At 39.1% G+C, this 20,695-nt stretch overlaps 1 protein-coding gene across 1 annotated transcript in view; it reads right to left on the reverse strand.

The window, feature by feature from the left end:
* RALGAPA2 (Ral GTPase activating protein catalytic subunit alpha 2) overlaps nt 1-20,695 on the reverse strand; it is a 364,385-nt gene that overhangs the window by 116,487 nt on the left and 227,203 nt on the right. The window contains exon 35 of the mRNA XM_045295177.1: nt 13,428-13,586. Coding sequence (XP_045151112.1) covers nt 13,428-13,586 — 159 coding nt within the window. The remainder of the gene's footprint in view (nt 1-13,427; nt 13,587-20,695) is intronic.

The raw sequence follows: 20,695 nt of genomic DNA on the forward strand, positions 1-20,695 counted from the left end.
GTAGTGGGGAGGAGATGAGTCACTCAGGGTGCAGTGTAGCAATAATGAAACTCACAACCTTCCTCTAGTTCTTAAACGCTTCCTCCCCCCCAACTATCATGATCCCAATTCTACATTGCAAACCTGGTTAAACCAGAGGTCGCACAGCGGTACAGATGGGAACTGGAAACACAGGGAATCTAGGACAGATGAACCCCTCAGGACCAGCGGTGAGAGTGGTGATACCGGGAGGGGGAGGGTGGAAAGGGGGAATCGATCACAAGGATCTACATATATTCACCTCTCTGGGGGATGGGCAACAGAAGGGTGGGTGAAGGGAGACGCTAGGCAGTGTAAGATAAGATACAATAATAATTTATAAATTATTAAGGGTTCATGAGGGAGGGTGCAGCGGGGAGGGAGGGCGAGAGGAAAAAGGAAAATGAGGAGCTGATTCCAGGAACCCAAGTGGAAAGCGAATTTTGAGAATGATGAGGGCAACAAATGTATAAGTGTGCTTTACACAATTGATGTATATATGGATTGTGATAAGAGTTGTATGAGCCCCAATAAAATGATTTAAAAAAATTCAAGGCTCAAGTTACAATATTGAAAGATTCTATGGGCAGAACATTGAATGATGCAGGAAGTATCAAGAGAAGATGGAAAGCATACACAGAATCAATGTACCAACCCCCCCCACAAAAAAAAACAAACTAGTCAACATTCAACCATTTCAGGAGGTAGCATATGAGCAATACCAATGGTGTTGAAGAAAGATGTTCAGGCTGCACTAAAAGCAATAGCCAAAAGCAAGGCCCCAGCAATTGACGGAATTCCAGTTGAAATGTTTCAGTAAGCTAATCAAGCACTGGGCACACTCACTCATCTATGCCAGGAAATATGGAAAGGAGCTACTGGCTAACTGACTGGAAGAGATACACACACACAGACACACACACACACACACACATGCTAACTGACTGGAAGATTATATATATATATTCCAAAGAAAGGTAATCCCATAGAATGCTGAAATTATAGATCACTATCATTGATGTCACAAGCAAGTAAAATGATTCTGAAGATCAACCAACAATGGCTGCAGAGGTTCAGGACGGATTCAGAAGAGGACCACGGACAAGGGATGTCATGGCTGGTGTCTGATAGATCTTGGCCCAAAGCAGTGAATACCAGAAATATGTTTACTTGAGTTTTATTATTATACCAAGGAACTCAACTGTGTGGACCATAGCAAACTATGGACAGCCTTAAGAAGAATGAGAATTCCAGAAGACTTCATGGCACATATACAGAAGTTGTACATGGATCAAGAGGCAGCTGTGTGAATAGAACAAAAGAATGCAGCATAGTTTAAAATCAGGAAAGGTGTGTATCAGGGTTATATCTTCTTACCATCCTTATTCAGTCTGCATGCTGAACCAATAATCAGATAAACTGGATTATATGCAGAAGAATGTGGTATCAAGTTTGGAAGAAGGGTTAATAAAAACTGAGATATGCAGATAACATAACTTTTTTACTTTAAGGAGCTCTTGAAGCACTTGAGGCTGAAGATCAAGGATTGCAGCCTTCAGTATGGATAGCTACTCAATGTTAAGAAGATGAACATGCTTACAGTTGGACCAATAGGTAACATCATGATAAATGGAGAAAAGATTGAAGTTGCCAAGGATTTTGTCTTCCCTGGATTCACAATCAATGCTCACAGAAGCAGCACTTAAGAGGTCAAACAAAACATTGCATTGGGTAAATCTGCTGCACAAGACCTCTTTAGAGTACTGAAAAGCCAGGATGTTACTTTGTGCACTAACGTGTACCTGACTCAAACCACGAGATAGAATGGGCTCAAGCAAAGGAACAACTGTGAGGCTGGGACAGGATTGGGCAATGTTTTGTTCATAAGGTTACTATGGGTCAGAAACGACTTAATGGCACCTAACAACAACAACATCAACAACTTGTTGCTAATTCAGTGCCAACAAAATTCATGATTAAGAGGCTAATTAAGGAAGTTTAACAAATTGTAATGCCAGTGAGAAATGCTCTGGGTAGTTTATCAGGACATGTTACAAAGTTTCAGTCTGTTAATCTATGCTCATAGGAACATACCACGTTGCTGTTACCCTCAACCCAAAGGCATTCAGCTCAAGCTCCCTGGTTCAGCAAACCCAGCTCCTTTAAAGGAAGTGGCCAGAGGCACCCCACCCTAGTAAGCTTCAACCAGATGGCAGTCAGCTCCACTTTTTTTTTTTTAATTTATCAAGTCCAATTTCCCCAATTAAGTACCCAGAGGTAGCTACTCTACAAGGCAGATTCCTGCACAAATTCTGTCACTCCCGTGCTTCGACTCCTGCCCTGGTTCTGCTATTGCTCCTCTGATGGTACAGTTGTCATCTGGATTCAGGGCCTAACGGAGGTACTCCACTCTTTCTGGTTCTTGCTGGTAATAAGGTCCCTTCTCTTGCTCATTTTATACACAGCAGGATGGCAAACCAGAGAACCCTATTCAAAATTACTCACAGGTAAATCCTGTTTCTTCCCCGCACCTTCTTACTAAACTAGTGGTCAGCAACCTGTGGCTCGATACATGAATGTGGCTCTGAAGTCAAATTAAAAAATTTACAAGGACATTCAGATAATGGTGATTTCATTTGTTTGTAAACATATATTTATGGCTCTTGAATTATTTTTAAATTGTTGTGAGTGACAGGATTAGCTCTTGCATCTCAAACGTTTCCAGACCCATGCAGGGAAAGGTCTTGGCGTGGGAATTAGAGATTTAGGCCCGAAGACCTACCTACATTAAGAAAATTCATTGCCCTTGTACCCATCAATGAGTTAATCGATGAAGAAACCATAGTGCAAACATACAAAAGAGAGTCATAACAGCAATCTACAAGTGACCACACAGACAAGAAGGCTAAACCAGTGTGGGAAGGCGAATGGGAATATACCCACCGATAAATATAGGTTTAGTAGAGACTATTGCTAGATATGTATTTTCTTACGCTGCAAACATATTCATGAATATAGTAGGGCATGTAGGGGTAACGTTATGAAAACATCTCAGCCATGACTAAACACCTTGAAGAAGTGGCACTGGGCTTCGGGGCCAGATATCAAGGGTACATCCAGGTCAACTGCCACAAAGTAGTTTATAATGAACATTTTCTCTATCCTATGTTGCTGACTAGTAAATTAGTCAAAGTCTGTGAACCACCCTCTAAAATGCAATTACTGGTCTCTCTCCATTGAGAGCCAAGAAGAGTGGGGGTGGGGGGTATCAAAAGACACAATAAATCAATTCGTCCAAAGAAGTAACTATACAATGTAGTTTCACTCATCTCATTTCAGCTTCCAGAACCCTGAGACCAGAATTAGATGGTGCCACGATAGCACCATCAACTGCTCTGACAGGGAGAACATTAGAAGATCACGGATATAATTAAAGAAAAGTGTAGAACAAAATAAAGAAGGCTAGGTTTACTAGTCTGGAAGAGACTGGTGGAATTTGAGACTGGTTCTTAGTTACCCTTCAGGTCTGGAAATGAACTCACTCCTGTAGCTCAATTTGGATCCAGGCAACAGGCAGGTCTATCAGGTGAACAGTAACAGAATAGCCAACCATTCATGTTCAAAGGGGCAACAGTCCCAAGGGCAAAGTTCAGAAGGCTGGAAAGTTTGGGAAGGAAAGATGGAAACCCAGGGTAAAAGTGAGATGAGCGAAACTACATTGTGGGGAATGTAATCAAGGACATTAAAAAAATGTATAAATTGTTGAATGGAGAACTGATGTACTCTGTAAAATCTCTACCCAATTCACGATAAAAAGTTTTTGAAAAGGATAAGATAATTTTGGCAAACACTGGGTTATCAAAAACTTAAAGTTTTGCTTGAAAAGTCTAAAAATATATAAACTCTTTCTAGATCAAAATACATGGTAATTTCATTTGTTTAATAATTATTTATTTTATTCCTTTGATCAAAGTCCTGTTAGGAACTGTAGAGGGGTAGGTATACAGAAGAATAAATCATAATGCTTACCAACAGGTTTCTAGGGAGAGAAAGAAAACATATATTATAGAAGACAAAGAAGAAAAAGAAAACACAAAAGCTTTAAGCTGGGTACAGATAAAATGCTCAGCAACCTCAGAAGTCTTCTAGCAAATGGCAGCCACAGAAGGCCTCGTGCTAGTTGTGATAAAGGTCCGTGGGTGTCGGCAGAGACTTGTCGGGTAGAAAAGGAGCAATCCAGGTAAATGTGATTACTTGGACAAAGGGATGAGGTATGAGTGGTCGTCTTTTGGCTGGGACAGTGTTCTCCAAAATGGATTTCATGAGACAGTAATTTAATACTTTTTGGTGATGAAAACATAACAGAAAATAAAGGGAAAAGACTGTAGGCAGAAAAAGGCAAAAGGATGCACACAGTTTCTAAGAGAACTCTTTCCACACAGTGGCTGGACCACTAAAGAAAGTAAGGCAGGTGGAGAAGCTTGGAGTATAGACTGGAGAAAAATAGAAAGTTCTAGAATAGGTATCTTAGAAAATTCATGGAGCTCCAATATCACTGAGCGATAAACAAAAAGCCCGAAGAACACTCTTGGGTTATACTCAATGCCAGCAGAAATAATTAGTTCATTTTCATGAGTTCATTTTTCATGTCAGCACTGGTGAAAGATCAAAACCAGCCCCAGAGTTGCTCGGTTATGGCGGCTGTAAAGTCAGAAGTGCCCCATAAGTAAGACATGAGGACTATCATCAAGACAAGATACATGCAAGACCATGGAGCCTCCCATTACGGAGGAGATTTCCCATGGCCGACAAAAGATGCACAGTACCACTTCCAGAGAGAATGAACAGTCTCATACACCAGGGGGCCACATGCACGAATTCTACATATAAGCTTAGAAAAACAGAACTTGTTGGGGCATTTCATAAAAGTACAAAGTTTTCTCAATTCTGAGAAGGTCCTCTAAGTAACCCTAACCCTATGAAAAGGTTATAATGCACAACAAGAGAATCAAAGTGTCAGACTGGGAACAATGAAGGTCCCGGAAGAAAGTTTCCTGAAAGATGAGAAACAAGTTTCAACTTTGAGAGACTCTGAGGGAACAATTATGGTCCCTCCATATCTTTTAAAGAGGGCCTTCATTGGACCTGTGCTTCCCTTTAGCCACTTTTGGATTCTTATCAGCTTGAGATGAAAATTTATATAATTGATATATTTTTATTCATTAAATGGTTATATTTAGAAAAGATGATAAATGAATCATTGACTGGGGGTAAAACAAACAAACAAAACAAACCTGATTTTTGATGATGGCTCTATTGCTGTGGCTATTGTTATTAAGTCCCATTAACACTGGGCCAGGTTCTGGCCTGGTGCTCAATATACATGATCTAATTCTCACAACCCCGCGAAATCAGCACTCTCACTCCAGTTTTACAGATAAATGAAGGCAGGAGAAGTGAACTGCTTTTCTGAAGTCCAGCCAGGTCAGTACTTGGGCCCTAAGCCCTCCTCATGGTCTTGAGGTCATGTGACCTGCCCTGCCACTTCTTTTTGTCTCAGCTTCTCTATCACGCCTATGTTCCCTGAATGACCCCAGTGACATCTTTCTGTCCCAGATCCTAACCCATGATGCTCATGCTGCCTCCACTCTGTTCTTGTTATCTTCTCTGTATCCCAACTGTAAGGTTGGCTCTCCTGCTCCATTTGAACAAAGATCAAATGGGCGCTTCTCTGCCTACCTTTCTGCCTATGTATCACGTACCTTATTTTTTTCTAACACTGATCTCTACTTGGAAGTGTCTAGTTCAACCATTTACTAGTTTAATGATTGTCTCCTTTAATACATTCAGATTTCAGGAGGGCAAAACCCCATCCCTTGACACAATATATGCATGATAGACACTGCTCTGCCTTGAATGTGGGACCAGCTCTGATGGGTCCAGTGATGGGTCATTTGCAAATCTGCTGTCCTCTCCACATTTTTACAGCAAGGTCTGCTGGGACGTTTTATCTTTTGTTTCGTGGCCATGCCTAGAACCAAACTCACTGCCAGCAATTAATTTCTGACTCACAGCAACCACCCCCCACCCCCACCCCTGTGGGGTTCCAAGACTGTAACTGTTGACAAGAGTAGAAAGCCCAGTCTTTGTCAGAGCTGCTGGTGGTTTTGAACTGCCCACCATTTGGATCACAGCCAAACTTATAACCACACAAAGGCCAGGGTGAAATGGTGGTGGTGAGTGCCACAGCTTTCCCTCTATTTGATGAACTGGACAAAGGGGTTCCAGTTAAAAATGAAGATTTGAAAACTGGACAGGTAAGGCAAAGGTCTTCTGAGGCTAGTACCTATGCTGCTACTGTTGTTACGTGCTGGCGGGTTGTCCTGACTCGGAGTAATGCTACGTACAACAGAATGGAACACTGCCAGTCCTCCGTCAGCTATCTTCACATTTATGTGTGAGTCCATTGTTGCAGCCAATGTGTTTGCCAATCCATTTTGTACATAGGACTTTCAGGTTTTTGTGGGCAGAATAATTCAAACACATCAAATTTTCTTCAGTATTTCTTAGTCAAGGTCCAACTTTCACATGCATATGAAGCAGTTGAAAATATTATGTCTTGGGTTAGGCTCAAGTTAGTCCTTGTGTTAGTCCAGGTCGCCTAGAGAAACAAATCCAGACACACTCGTGTGCACAGGACAGCTTTTTATCAAAGTGTAGCTGTATATTAGGAAGCATCCTAGCCTAGTCAAGACCAAGTCCATAAGTCTGATATAAGCTCATCATGTGCAATACCATTCTATAAATTCCTTTTCAGACTCATGTAACACATGCAACGACACAATGCAAAAGATCACAGGCCAGTGGGTAGAAAGTCCTGTAGAACCAGTGCCAGTGGAAGCATCTCAGTGCTGGCTCCTCCAGCTCCAGGGCTCGCCATCTGTCAGTGTATCTCTCTGTGGCTTGTCAATAGGAATTTGAAGCAGATAGTGTGTGTGTACCACCTTCAGGGAAGAAGAGTCCTGGGAATGCCATGCCCACACATAGGCACTGTGGCTATGACCTGATTGACAGGCTAGACTCCACCCCTTCACTAAAATTGACAGGAGATTATGTAACTGCCACAGTCCTCACACTTTGAAGAGATCATGTGCAGCAGATTTACCTAATGCAATGTGTTGTTTGATCTCTTGACTGCTGCTTCCATGAACATTGATTGTAGATCCAAGCAAGATAAAATCCAAATGTGACAATTTTTGTTTTCTTTACATTGAGCTGTAATCCATACTGAAGGCTGCAATCCTTGATCTTCATCAGCAAGTGCTTCAAGCCCTTTCATTCAGCAAGCAAGGTGGTATTATCTGTATATTGCAAGTTATTAATACGCCTTCCTCTAATCCTGATACCACATTTTTTTTCATATAATCGTTTTTCTGATTATTTTCTCAGCATGCAGATTGAATGAATATAGTGAGAGGATTCAACCCAAATCCTGTAGCACAGAGGAAATAATCAGACCTGAGAAGTCCAGACAGGAATCAAAGAAAGATGGGCACTGTGAATGTTATTAGTGCTTAGTAGTAACCATTTTTTCCTCTTTCTTAGTACTAGGGTGGGAAAGTGGATGATTTTAATTCCACAGAAGAAAATCAAGGAGTTACTCAAAGTATCTAAAGTCATTCCTGGTCCAAGGAATAATGGCAATAAATGAATGAACGAATAGAGTCAGTCAATCAATACAAAGAATGTGTGAATAACCCTTTAATTCCTCTACACTTAGCAAACTTTAAAATTTTTATTTAAATTAGACTCTAAAAACAAAAGAAAAGCTACTTTCCCTCACGACTTACAGTAAAAACAGTCCAGTGAGCAGTGAGGTGGAACTGGGATACAAGTATTCATGAAGAAAACAAAACGCACAAATAATCCAAAAACAATGAATGACAAATGAATGCGTTTCAAATGTACTACAGAACATATACAGTTGAGGATAAATCTGGAATCTGGGGGTGGGAGTGGTGGGCAATGGACCTTCTTTTTCCTTTCACAGAGGGGACTTATGTGGTTCTGACACCTTGAGCCTCCCTGTCCTGCTGGGCCAGCTGATTACACTTGCAGCTGAAGAACTCAGGGCCGTAGATGTGTGCTGAGTTCTGGAGAACACGCCATTTTCTTCTAGGCCTGGCCTTCCTGCTGCTGTTGCTCAGAGGCAGAGAGAGAGAGAACCATCTAGTTTGCTGACACAAAGCTGGGTCTGCCAACTGCCATTTGGTGAATATTTAGACAGGCAGGTTCTGGCCAACCACAGTAGATAAAACATGGGGTGAATGACTGGGAGAAGTATGTATAAACAAGTTTTAAAAAAAAGGAAAATGATGTCATAAATCAATTGCAAAGGAATTTTCAGTAGCCAAATTGTTGTCTGAGATAAAAGAGGAGCTAGGAGCTGAAAATAGGCTTCAGATTTTCCCCCATTTGTATTGAAGCTTATCTTGTACCCAAATGCTCTTTATTACTCTTTGGCAAGAGCTAGAGGGTCACTTGCATAATCTGTCAAAAAACTAGACAAAAAGAGTAATATAAATCTCTTGTGTCCAGGGAATTCCTCTAATTAGAAGTGGCAATGAATTAGAGAAGAAATTTTAATATAACATCTGCAAATAACATCTGCTTGTATATATAATTCTCAAAAATCTCATTCATTTACTCAACAAAAAAGGTTGCTAACATAAAATATGCAGCAGTAAATAATTTACCAACTTGTTTTACTAAATTCTAGTTGTCTGTTACTTTCACTTTCTTTTCTAAATAGGTACTTCTTTGCGAATTCCAAAGTTAACAACTTATTACCCATGAGAATTTCTCTCAGAGTATTTAAAAGTGTATGACTTATTCTCAAAAAAGTGATTTTGTTGGGGTTGGGATATATTTTTAAATTGTGTATTTCCAATTAGAAAAAGGAAAACTGTACATAGCCATGTTGCAAAGTCCAACACTCTATATAATGAAGTTATTGGTAGTACGCTTCCTTTCAAACACAGGTGCCACCTGCGCACCTTGGGGCTTCACATGTAAACAGGCTGCCACTATTGGCACAAAATCCTTAACCATCACTTCTGGACACTTACTCCAGGTGAAGCTACTGGGCAGGACTGCATCCTGAAGAAGGGCACAGACACGTGCAACCGCTGCTGCGGTTCCAGAGGGCCCCAAACCACTGTGCTCACAATCAAGTTGACAGCAGACTTGAGGAAAAGGGGTCTATTATTTTAAAGTAGCCCTCAGAACCCTTATCCTGAAAGGACTATCCAGAGGTAAGGGTCACCAACCTCAAGTTGACAGCTGAGAAAGCTAAGATCTAAGAAATTAAGAGACCCACCTATAAAACCACTTATTAGGTGTGCAAGCATTAAGACTGAAACTTTGGGCTCCCAACACCTATTCTATTATTATTCTTTTTATATTTCTCAGACATCATCTAATCACCACCTGTTTTCTTCTCCATGCCCAGGTCTACAAGAGCCAAACAAGTGGAGCTTAGAAGACATTAACCTACTTTCATTTGGTAACGTTGGCCCTGGTGAGGGTAACAAGGAAGACCCCTCAGGTGTGGACTATTTCTGGCCAATGCTGCTCCACGGCATCCAGCCTTCAGTCAGACAGCCGGTTAGTTATTACAGTGCCTGGAGAGAGCTGCACCACCAGCGACTGACATTCCCTTTCACATACTCAGGAAAACAAACTTTCTAAACACCAATATTAACTTTCAGTTACTGAAAGAAAGGGAGTAATCTCTGCAATGTAAAGGCGTTAAGAATCACTTTTCTGAAGAACAAATTGGGCATTTTAACTAGCCCCTCAAATCATTTATGCTCCGCTCTATGTGCAAGTCTTCCTGGCTGCCGACTTAATAAATAAAGTAAGAAAAATCGGAAGACTGATGATAAGAATTTCCATTCCATGACCAAGCCACTATTTTGTCAATATTTATGGAGATGGGCTAACTTACAATATTACTATACAATAAAATTATGCTATTAAGAACACTGATTTTTTTTAATTTAATGAAACAAAAAGTTCAATAAAAAGCTCAAGCTCAAGTAATGAGCAGCCTCTCTCAGACACGAGGGCTTTGTGTACTCTCACAAGCACACTCATACTTCTCTAACATACCATTTCTCAAATGCTGTTTATTGTTTAGAGAAGGAGGCTGATTCTGCCAGGCACATAATTTGTATCTTTAAAGGAGGTGTATGGAGTGAAAAACAGAAGTATGTTAAATTTCAAAGGACTTGGAAGCAATGCTGTCTGTGCGCTTGTATCACAAATAGCCCTACATTATTACATATGCTATTAATGAGGCAGAGTGAATGAAAGCGCAATTTGAATATGCATGACCCTATGCAGTGAGCAGCACTTTTGTGTGCTGATGGTCTCCCCATCTTCTAAAAACAATTAAAATGATTTTTTTAGCAGAATGCCTGCCTAGTGAACAGTAAAAAAAAAAATTCACTTAGACCAGATTCACACTGTCTTCTGATAAAACAGGTGACTCTACCTACAATTTCTGAAACTTGTGCATGTCCTTCCCCACCATCTCACAAAAAATATTCCTTAACTCCAAGCAGCTGCTTCATTACAATTTCTAAGCAAAAATAATGATTTTGGTAGAGATCTCTCAAAGTAGGCAAGGTTAAATAAGTCTTTTGAGTACAAAGCCTTCACTTCTATAGCAAGGAGCACTAGTTAAAAGACTGGGGAATGGGTAAATTATTGCAGCAAATGGCTAAGAATTAATCTCTGCTGACTAGCTGTAATCTAACGAGGCGTCTGTGTCCCAGGGAGCCTGCAGCATGTCCCTGGCGGTATGTGCAGTGTGTCGAGTCTGCATGGCACCCTTTGTCCTCGCTCACAGGCGGCCTTTCCTCTCATTGTCCACAATATCCTCATGCATCTGGGACGCGTGGAATGCATTCATACTAACAGACTTACCATTGTTTTCTCTCAGAAGCTTTGTTGAGCAAAGACTGCATCACGGTTACTGATAATTATATTGCTTAATTAATCAAGACAAAAAAATTGCAAATCATTGCCTGGTTGCCAAGCAGGGAGATAAAAAAAAATGACAACACAAGCTGAAGCAATATAACAAAAGTAGCAGCTATCTGATCAAAAATTCTTATATAATGAAGCTATTAGTGTTAAATCGGTTAATGTTAACATTGCTCCAGGTGTCTCTACTTAGATGCAAACAAAAAGGCTAACATGGATATAAAAGGCCAAATGTTGCCATGGATTTAGTAACCTGATAGAGGAGAGCCTTTTCATTTGATTAGGGAATGCAGTTTAAATACCAAGGACTGAAGCCAAACAAACAGACTTTCCCTCCGTGAGCCTCTTGCATTCACCCCGGGGTCAGTGGTTGGTGAACAAAAGGTCAGCCATCCTTGCCCTGGAAATGTCTGGATTAATTTTATTACATTGTAATGGCTTGTGCTTTAAATGTATGGATATCACTAAATATCCAGTTGACCATTATGCTATTCTTCCCTTCAGATTTTTTAAATAAAATACTAAAAAAGTGACTTTGTTCAATTTATTTTGTCAGAATTTATGACCACATTTATAAACTAACACACATTTTATTTAAAGGCATATTAATGTTTATTTCTATGCATTGTAAGTGTGCTACCATATTTATAATAACTTTTGATACTAGCAAGTGAATTCAAACAGATTTTATATTTGTGATTTACTTCAAATATAAAGTTGATATTTGGGGGGTGTTACATGACATTTCTCAGGGCTGTGCTAGTCTGTGGTAAATATTAAAGCTAATTACTGTATGCCAAGAGAGCATTTAAAAAACACATTATTAACAAAACATATTTTTCTGATTTTGAAAGCTATAAGATAATGTTTTAGTTCTATAATATTGAAATTTAGTTTATTAAAGTACAAGTGTTTATACAAAATCAAAAACTTCATACCCAGATAATAATACAGGCATTTAATATGGAATAACTTTTGGTATCTTTGCTTCCAGAGTAGAAAAAGGGTTCCCTTTATGTTAGCAATTTGAGCAATAAAATATAATCATCAATCTTACAAAGCCACAGTTTCTATCAAGCTTTTCATGAGATAGAGTAAGACTTTTCTGGATCCAGGAGTTGACTCATATTGTATCTTGTTAATAAGCATGCTAAACCTGGGTTTTATTATTTATTTTATTGCCATGGTAGAAGCTCTAATAAGAAATATGAATGGCAATAACAATGATAATAACTAACACTTTAACAGCCTTATTACGGTCCAGGCAACATTTGAAGCACTTTCCATTTATTGCTCATTTAATCCTTCTCAAAACTGTATTACATTAGGTTATAATCCAAACGTGAGCAATCAATCTCTGTTCCTTCAGGAAAACAATTTGGAATGAAAATGAAGTTATATTTCTTATCAGCTGAAAAATACCTCCAAGAAGTCATTTTTCTCTTGAGGAGTGGTGCTAAATGTCTAAATAAAACTTAAAACAAAAATTCCAAACAAAAAATAAATCTCTATATTAAGCACAGAGGAGACCTGGTGGTGCAGTGGTTAAGTATCTGTCTGTTAACAGAGAACCTGGCAGTTTGAACCTACTGGTGCTTCATGGGAGAAAGGTGTGCCAGTCTGCTTTGGTAGAGATTACAGCCTTGGAAACTGTGGGGCAGTCCTACTCTGGCCTACAGGGTCAATAGGAGTTGGAACTGACTCACTAGCAATGGATTTATAGTAAGCACAGCTAAAATACCACTGAAATATAACATGGATAGAAACAGCAGCTAATTTAGTACACACACACACACACACACACACAGAGAGTTGCGTTGTTCCATTCAATACCATGATCAATGTCAATTGACACAATTGTTAAAAATCAATGTTTAAAAACCATCACACACAGGTTCTTCATAGACATGTCTTCAATCCTTAGATTGACTTACATTAGCATTAGTCTGAGGCTCAGGAAGCTCCATCAGTCAGGAAAGGGCACATCCACATTTCCAGTTAGCCACAAAATGTTAGATACGGTATGTAGCTTATTTCACTCTTATTCTTTATCAATGTGTCCAACACTTAAAGGTATAACTTTTAAAGTATAAAGTTTAAAAAACTTAATGCTTTAAAAAATAGCCACTTTCTTTGACATAATTTTCAAAGAGGACCAGTAATAAAGTATAGAATATTGTGTTGAAGACGCAAGATCCTTTAAAAATTCTCAATTCATATTTATTTCTCATATGACACATATAACTCAGGAATGTAAGACATTCACCTGTTGAAAAAAGTTCCTATAGCACAACTATATCATTGTTTTTTAAAAAGAATGGATAATAAGTCCACATGATAAGACGATAAAAATGTACCTCAGGTTTCTTCCTTATGGCGACAAAGAACATGTGATTCTTCATTGGGTAAACAATGATTAAAACATCCCCGAAGGCGGTCGGGATAAGCCCCCCGTGGTAGTCCCTGGAGTGCTCAGACCAGATGATGTGCACCTCGTCATTCCCCAAGTGACGGAGCTGCAACAGCAAATCGGCTCTTTACTAATCGGAGTGATAACAGCAGTTTATGAGGGTCGTGACTTACAAATTGAATTATAATACTCAGCAGCATAAATATTTCACTATCAAAAAAGGCTACAACTCCAATGTCTTTTATGAGGATTTTAAAAAGCAAAAGTGCCTAAACATAAAAATAATCTTTATGAAACACATTGGGCCTAGGATAATTTATGTAAGCAACACATGTAACATCATGGCTAGATGGGGATATGGCCTTTCCAAGGACTGAAAATAAAGTGATAAAATATAGCAATTTGGGGCCATTTTAATTACCTTTAAAAGAATGTGCAATTCAGTAACATTAATTATATTCACCATGTTGTGCCACCGTCCCTACAACCCACTTCAAGTTTTTCTTCACCACAAATAGAAACTTGGTACTTTTTAGCAGTAAGTTCTCATTTATCAAGACTCCAAGGTCCTAATAACCACTAATAAATAACCACTAATGCTGTGTCTAAGGATTTTGTTCTAAATATTTTACATAAGGAGGAACATACAGTATTTGTCCTTTAGTATCTGACATATTTCATTCAACATACTTTCAAGGTTCATCTGTTGCAGCATATATTAAAATATCAATTCTCTTTATAGCTGATTGATATTTAAAACATTTTAAAAATGGAATTCTACTTCTGTATCAAAGTCTTATGCTTCACATTGCTGACCATATTTCTGAATAATTAGTGATATGAGTCTTTTATTCTACATTATAGTAGACCTTCATAAGACTCTTAATTCAATGGTCATTAAGAAAAAAGAACGTGATTATAGGAGAACATAAGCCAATATAACATAATTGTTACCGACTGTATACACTTGACTTAAAACAAACCTTTAAGAAAAAGTATGTGTAAAATTACCCGTCTAGAAAACAAATAAATATTACTTAAATTTTATTAAAAAAATAATAGTACCCAGCATTTAAAGTGTGCTTTACTGTATAGAAAGTATTACACACATCGTCTTATTTAATCTTTCCAATAACTCTGAGGTAGACCACAATACAGATAAACAGGGGTTCTGGGAGGCCAAGGCACCTACCACCCAAGATGCATGTTTGTTAGAAAGAGCGTGGCGACCTGGGCTGCGGCTTCGGAAAATCCAGTGTTACTTATAGTATTCCACAACTACCAAAACCTGCGCCCAAAGCTACATGTGTTATCATAGTTCAAATAATTCACTCCACTTGGCTTATCACTTTCCGTGAAACAGCCGAGCATTCCAACATCCAACTGTAGGCTCTCTAGCAGGCCTCCAAGGAGGACACTCTTCGGGGTTTCTGTGCTGAGCTGTGCTCGTTGCAAGAGCACCTTGAGAAAACTCCCATCAATGACTGTGCCATCTCGAGCTGGTGAAACCATATGAAATATGAATAGCAACACTAGAATATAATGATTAAAATGTTAGCCAAACTTAAAGGTATCACCACAACTGGGTGAACGTTCTTTGATACCCATCATTAACTCAGGGTTTCAATCCTCTCACATGCTGCCTACTACAACGAAAACCTATTGCTGTCTTCTTAGATTGTCTTAATTTAGCACTAAATGTGGCTAAATTCAGAGGCATTTCAATAAACTACAGGCATGTGTCAAAGCTATTGTTTTATTTTGTCTTAGAGATATAAAAATAAATTCTGGAATACTTGCTTTTAAAACCTTTTGGGACACATACAATTTCCTTTATAGTACAACAAGAAAGCCAGCGTGACCCTAGAATGGCTTCCATTCCTTTTATAAGGTTGTAAAGGATGCTGCTTGCTTCAATGTCTTCTTATTCTTCACTCCCCAATACTTCTGGGGACAACTGTACACATCAATTATTTAAAGAGATGTGCAACTGTATCTTTGTATCTACTGTGAGGGAAGCATGATTCAATTGTGTCTGAATATGGGCTCTGGGACAAATGCAACTGTGGGTATATGACGCAAGTCAATGTGATGGCTTTTAAAATATAAAATTGCCCAATATATATTTTTCCTCCACTTCCATTCACACAGAAAGTGCTTCAAAAAAGTTTGTGGGAAAAAGGTATTTAAAGATAATGCATTTTCAATGAACTTTTTGAAGCCTATGAATTGGAATGGCAGTGAGTGAATTAGTTGTATAAAGGCTAAATACTTTAAAAGAAAAAGATGACACTGGGTCCACATCACTTTGAAACCCCTCTGTATCTATTTCCATTTTAGATACCTTTCTTTCCTTTTTTAAAAAAATTAAATCATGTACAGACCTGAAATATACTCCTAAAATTCAGTCCTTCTGGAGTGAAAACATGAGTAGTATTGAACTTAAGGGGTGGTGAGGACAGATATAGAACAGCAGAAATAATTGTGAAAGCTAGGGTGACCCAGAGTTAATGGCTATACTTCTTGTCAAGCAAAAAGTGCCAACCCTCTGGGTGGTTCTATGACCCTTGGCAGAATGCTGGCACAAATGTCTGAATGGCAACAACTCATCTATTAAACACTCAAATGTGCTGTTTCCACCCCATACCAGCACATTAAACCACATGACAGCTCCTTTGATCCAGAAATTTCAGTTACAAGGTGTTAGCTCTGAGATTACACAGTGATGACAAAATCCTATAGGGGTGATTTAATAACATAATCAAAGTAAGTTTTTCATAATTTTGTTTGCAACTGTATTCTAGAAACACAACCCAGGGAGAATATTATCATACTAATAGAATCATCCTATTAAAGCAGTAATTACGAGGTAAGGAAGGGCTCTTTTTATGTGTCAGTTATGTAATATTCATCATCTCATAGCTTCTTTCAATATTACTTGCCTCAGACCTCTGGACACATTACAATTTACTGAACTAATTCACAAAACTAACAGCTAAGATTATAGGAGTAATTGATTGAAATATGTGGAGCAAAGAGCAAACACACTCTCATTTACCTACAATACCAACATAAGTAACACAAATTAACTTTATATGGCCAAAGTGTTAGTGGTATCAGGTCACAATGGAATACTTTGGAAATCTCAAAGTGCTGCTTAAGTCGAAGGGGTATTGTTATATAGATGTCATTTTGCAAATTTTGGAACATTGTAATGACTATCAAATTTAATTATTAATTATCATGTTAGATAATTATTAATTATTAAGTTAGGAATCCTTAGTGTGTGTGCTCAGTGCATCAAAGTTAAGCCCATCTGATTCTTGAGTAATCCAGGAGATGGATGGTTCTCCTACATGATTGGAGCTGTAATTCACACCAATGCCCCCTTCAGCTGCATAACAGGCTTCAAAATGTGCTAGTGCTTGCCAGGCTCAGAACAAATACGCCTGTTCCTACGTCTGAAGAAATCAACGACACTGTGTCCTGCTAATTCTCCTCCTGACAGTCTCCAAATGCCTCCACCCAGTCCATTCTGCCTGCTGCTGCCATTTCACCACTCCACTGGTGACACTGGTCATGGTACACACCAAATAGGCTGACCTCCTTTCCCGACTAATTGCATTACATCGCCAGCTGGCTCCAGAAAGAGTCATCTGTTTGATTGAAGAATTCCTGCTCCTCAGTGGCCCCGGCTGCTACGTTGACTAAGTAACAGTCAGGCCTGACATCCCCATTGTTCAGCTGACATTGTGCCCATCCCAAAATCGAAGTTTTATTTGTAAATTAACCAAGAAACTTCCTGCCAGAACAGTGCTGCCTGGAGACTGATAATGTGGGTCTTTCATCCCCTTTCACTCGTACTGTATCATTGCCAATTTGTTTTTTATGCTGCTGGCCAGCCTGAGGCTATAAAAGCCTTGTAAGACATAAGTGCAATTATAGTCCTGGAGTCAAATGAATTGGACAAATCCAATAGCAAGGCTCTGTCCTCACTCTGCAAACCCCTACAGCAGTTAGATTAGCTGTGAAAAATCTAATCTAGCTAGAGATAACAAATTTCTGCAGAGAAGGATCAAGAGTTCATTGTAGGGTTCCAACTGGATTGCAGAATTGAAAATGTTCCCCAATGACAGGGGCAAAAGAGCGCATACATCACCTTAGAATTTTGTAGCGCTCATGTTTAAGCTGTTAGGGGCAATTTAGTTAGAAGAAGACAAGGAACTAAGGGCTGTCGTTCATGTGACTGATTTTCAGTCAAGCTGTGAGGTATCTTGGTAAAGACAGTTTATCACCAATGACGCTAAATCTTGGAGCTGTAAAAGGTATTTGCTGAATTTTAATTATTATAGTAGGAAATCTTTCAACTAGGCCAAGTCTCAGAACATTACTGGTCGCATGGTATTTTGTCAAGAATATGGATGAAATCTTTAATAAAAAAACAGAAAGAAAGAAAAAGAAAATAAAGACAAACTCTATGGTTCAAAAGTAATAATTAAGAAGGAAGGCCCTGAGGATTTCTGTATCCTGGCCAAACCAGCAGCCCAGCAAGGAAGGCCTCAGCTATATCCCCATCCACAAGCAAGCAAGACCCCAGCCGTCTCAACAACTTAGCAAGAGTCACGTGCTCCCGCACAACCTGGCAGGCCACTCGGGACTGCACCACAATGCCACGGAAGAGCAGTCCATTTTAGTACACAGAAAAAAATCAAGGAAAACAGTCACAGACAACTGAACAACACACAAACCTAAAGGATTTCAGTGAAGAAAAGATTCTGGGATGATCATAAATAGAATTCAGGATAGTGGAACTGACATGCCTACAACAGAAGGAAAAATAATAAAAGATTAGAAACGCTACACCAAGTAGATCTCCTTAAGATAAATAATAAAATAATGAAAATAGAGAATACAATAAAAGATTAGAGTAATAAAATTGAAGAAATAAGAAACCAAATCAGTGAGTTAAAAGACAATCCTTTCAGATACAACTGACAAGAGAAACAATCAACAAAAAAGGGAAGGAATTGAGAAAACATGTGAACAATGTGGAACACCATCAATATTCACAACCATCAATGGGTTCGTGGAGGAAGAGGAAATCACCACTAACAAAAACTACTGAGAAAATGATACAAGATATCATGGAAGAGAACTTCAACACCATAAATGAGGAGAAAAAAGTATTTAAGAAATTGACAATCCAAAACAGGACAGAGGCCCAAGGAACAATATATTGTGACAATGTGAAGGAGAAGAAGAGAACCCTGAGCAGCTACAGAAAACAGAGCGTCCACCTGCAAAAGAAAACCAGCAAGAATAAGCTTGGACTTCTCAGCAAAAATCATGCAAATAAGAAAAGAATGTACTGGTATAAATATAAAATACTGAAAGAAAAAAATAACTGTCAAGAAGAATCCAGAAAAATTTTCTCTCAAATATGAGGGAGAGATCATGATATTTCCAGACAAGGAAAAACTGAAGGAATTTGAAAAACTAAGACTAGCATTAGAAAAATTGCTAACAGGAACACTTTGGGTACAGAATCAACAAAAGCAGACAAATGTGGGAGCAACAGACAAGTCACTGGCACGTAGAAATGATAACACTAAAAACAGTACTCAAAACAATACAGAACAAAACAAAGAATAACTAAACCAATAATACAACAACAACAAATCAGAAAAACACACAGCAAGAGATCCAACATGGCTGTGTAGTCAGACCTTGCTTAATCCCTGCTTACTGACTTTCAGCAGCCTGAGCTCTCTGTACTTCACTTAAAGAACAGAAAACTCTGCTAACTCCATCTCAGTGCCTCAGAGGGAGGGACTGACACAAAAAAAATCATATAAAAATCCTTGGATTCTGTGCTGCTCTGCAGGATGTCTGTAAAGCAGCCCTTTTTCCTGGCTCTCTGGACATTGGCGATGAGCTTTGGCAGTGAGCTGATTGCCCCCTCCCTCCCTTTTACTGCTAATTAACAATTCCCCATCATAACTGGGAAGGGGTTGAGGCCAAACTCGGCTACGAAGATACATAGGAAGATACATAGATAGGGGAGATTTTGTTTTGCTGTGAACTGGATCCCAACTCCTGACCTGGCTAGAACTCTTGGGGACTGGACTGTGGCATAACTTCCCCAGCGGAGTGGGATGATGGACAGACTCTGGCAGTTTAGAATTGGGAGGGTATATATTAGCGGGGAGAATCAGGATGGCAGTGATTGAGTGTTACTCCATAGGCCCAGGATTCAAAGTGCTAGCATCTGCCTGCCTGCAGGCCCATGCTAAAATAAAAACTGGACCACACTAAGACTATACAGAGCCTGCAAAAACAGTCCTGGCCAGCAGTGTTGGAAACAGTCTTTTCTCTACTCCATGGTGTTGGTCTTGTCAATCACTGCCTTGCATTCCCTGGCAACTTGAAAGTCAACCTCAAATTCAGGCCTGTAATAGGAAAATATATTTAATTGTTTTCTGCTCTTGGTTCCTCCTAGGGGTGGGCTTGTTCTTAACTGCCTGGCCATGCTTGACTACTATGAATTACACAATAAATGAATTGGGATTGTTTTGTATGCAGAGACAAGCATAAAACAAACAAACAACAAAAAACAGACAATAATTCCATGTCTCGGAAACAACAATCTCTGCACACTTTCAGAAATGGGAGAAAATAACTCAATTAGTACATAGAAATGTGGACTCCGAGATCTTGGAAGAGGAGAGGGCATTGGGTACTCCCATAAGAGAGTTCTCCAGCAAATTTTAAACAACTGGGGGAAAAAATGATAGAAATAGGAGAAAAAAACCCCAAAACAAACCCCCCCCCAAAAAAAACCCCAGAGGCACCTACATAGGAAATCATGAATATTTTAAAAGACCATTCTGACAAACTAAATGGAAAGCTAGAAATAATTCAACAAGTCTACATAAAAAATTCAAAAAACAAACAATGAAATATTAGAACTAAATAACACTTGGAGAGTACACAATAGAAGGATGGAAGCAAAGGAAACAAGAATCAGTGATCTCGAACACTAATCTCTGATGACCAAAATACAAGAAAATTGAGCCAGAGAAGTCACGTAGAGAGCCCTGCCAGTGCTGAGATGCGTACACCACCACTGCATCCAGAAGACTTCCAACCCACTGGCCTGTGATCTTCCTGCATTTGGCGTTATTGCATGTGTTTCATGAGTCTGAAGAGGACTTT

The sequence above is a fragment of the Echinops telfairi genome, unplaced genomic scaffold, assembly GCF_000313985.2.
Source record: "Echinops telfairi isolate 266 unplaced genomic scaffold, ASM31398v2 ScPeMD7_5592;HRSCAF=6446, whole genome shotgun sequence".
Classification (NCBI taxonomy): Eukaryota; Metazoa; Chordata; class Mammalia; order Afrosoricida; family Tenrecidae; genus Echinops; species Echinops telfairi.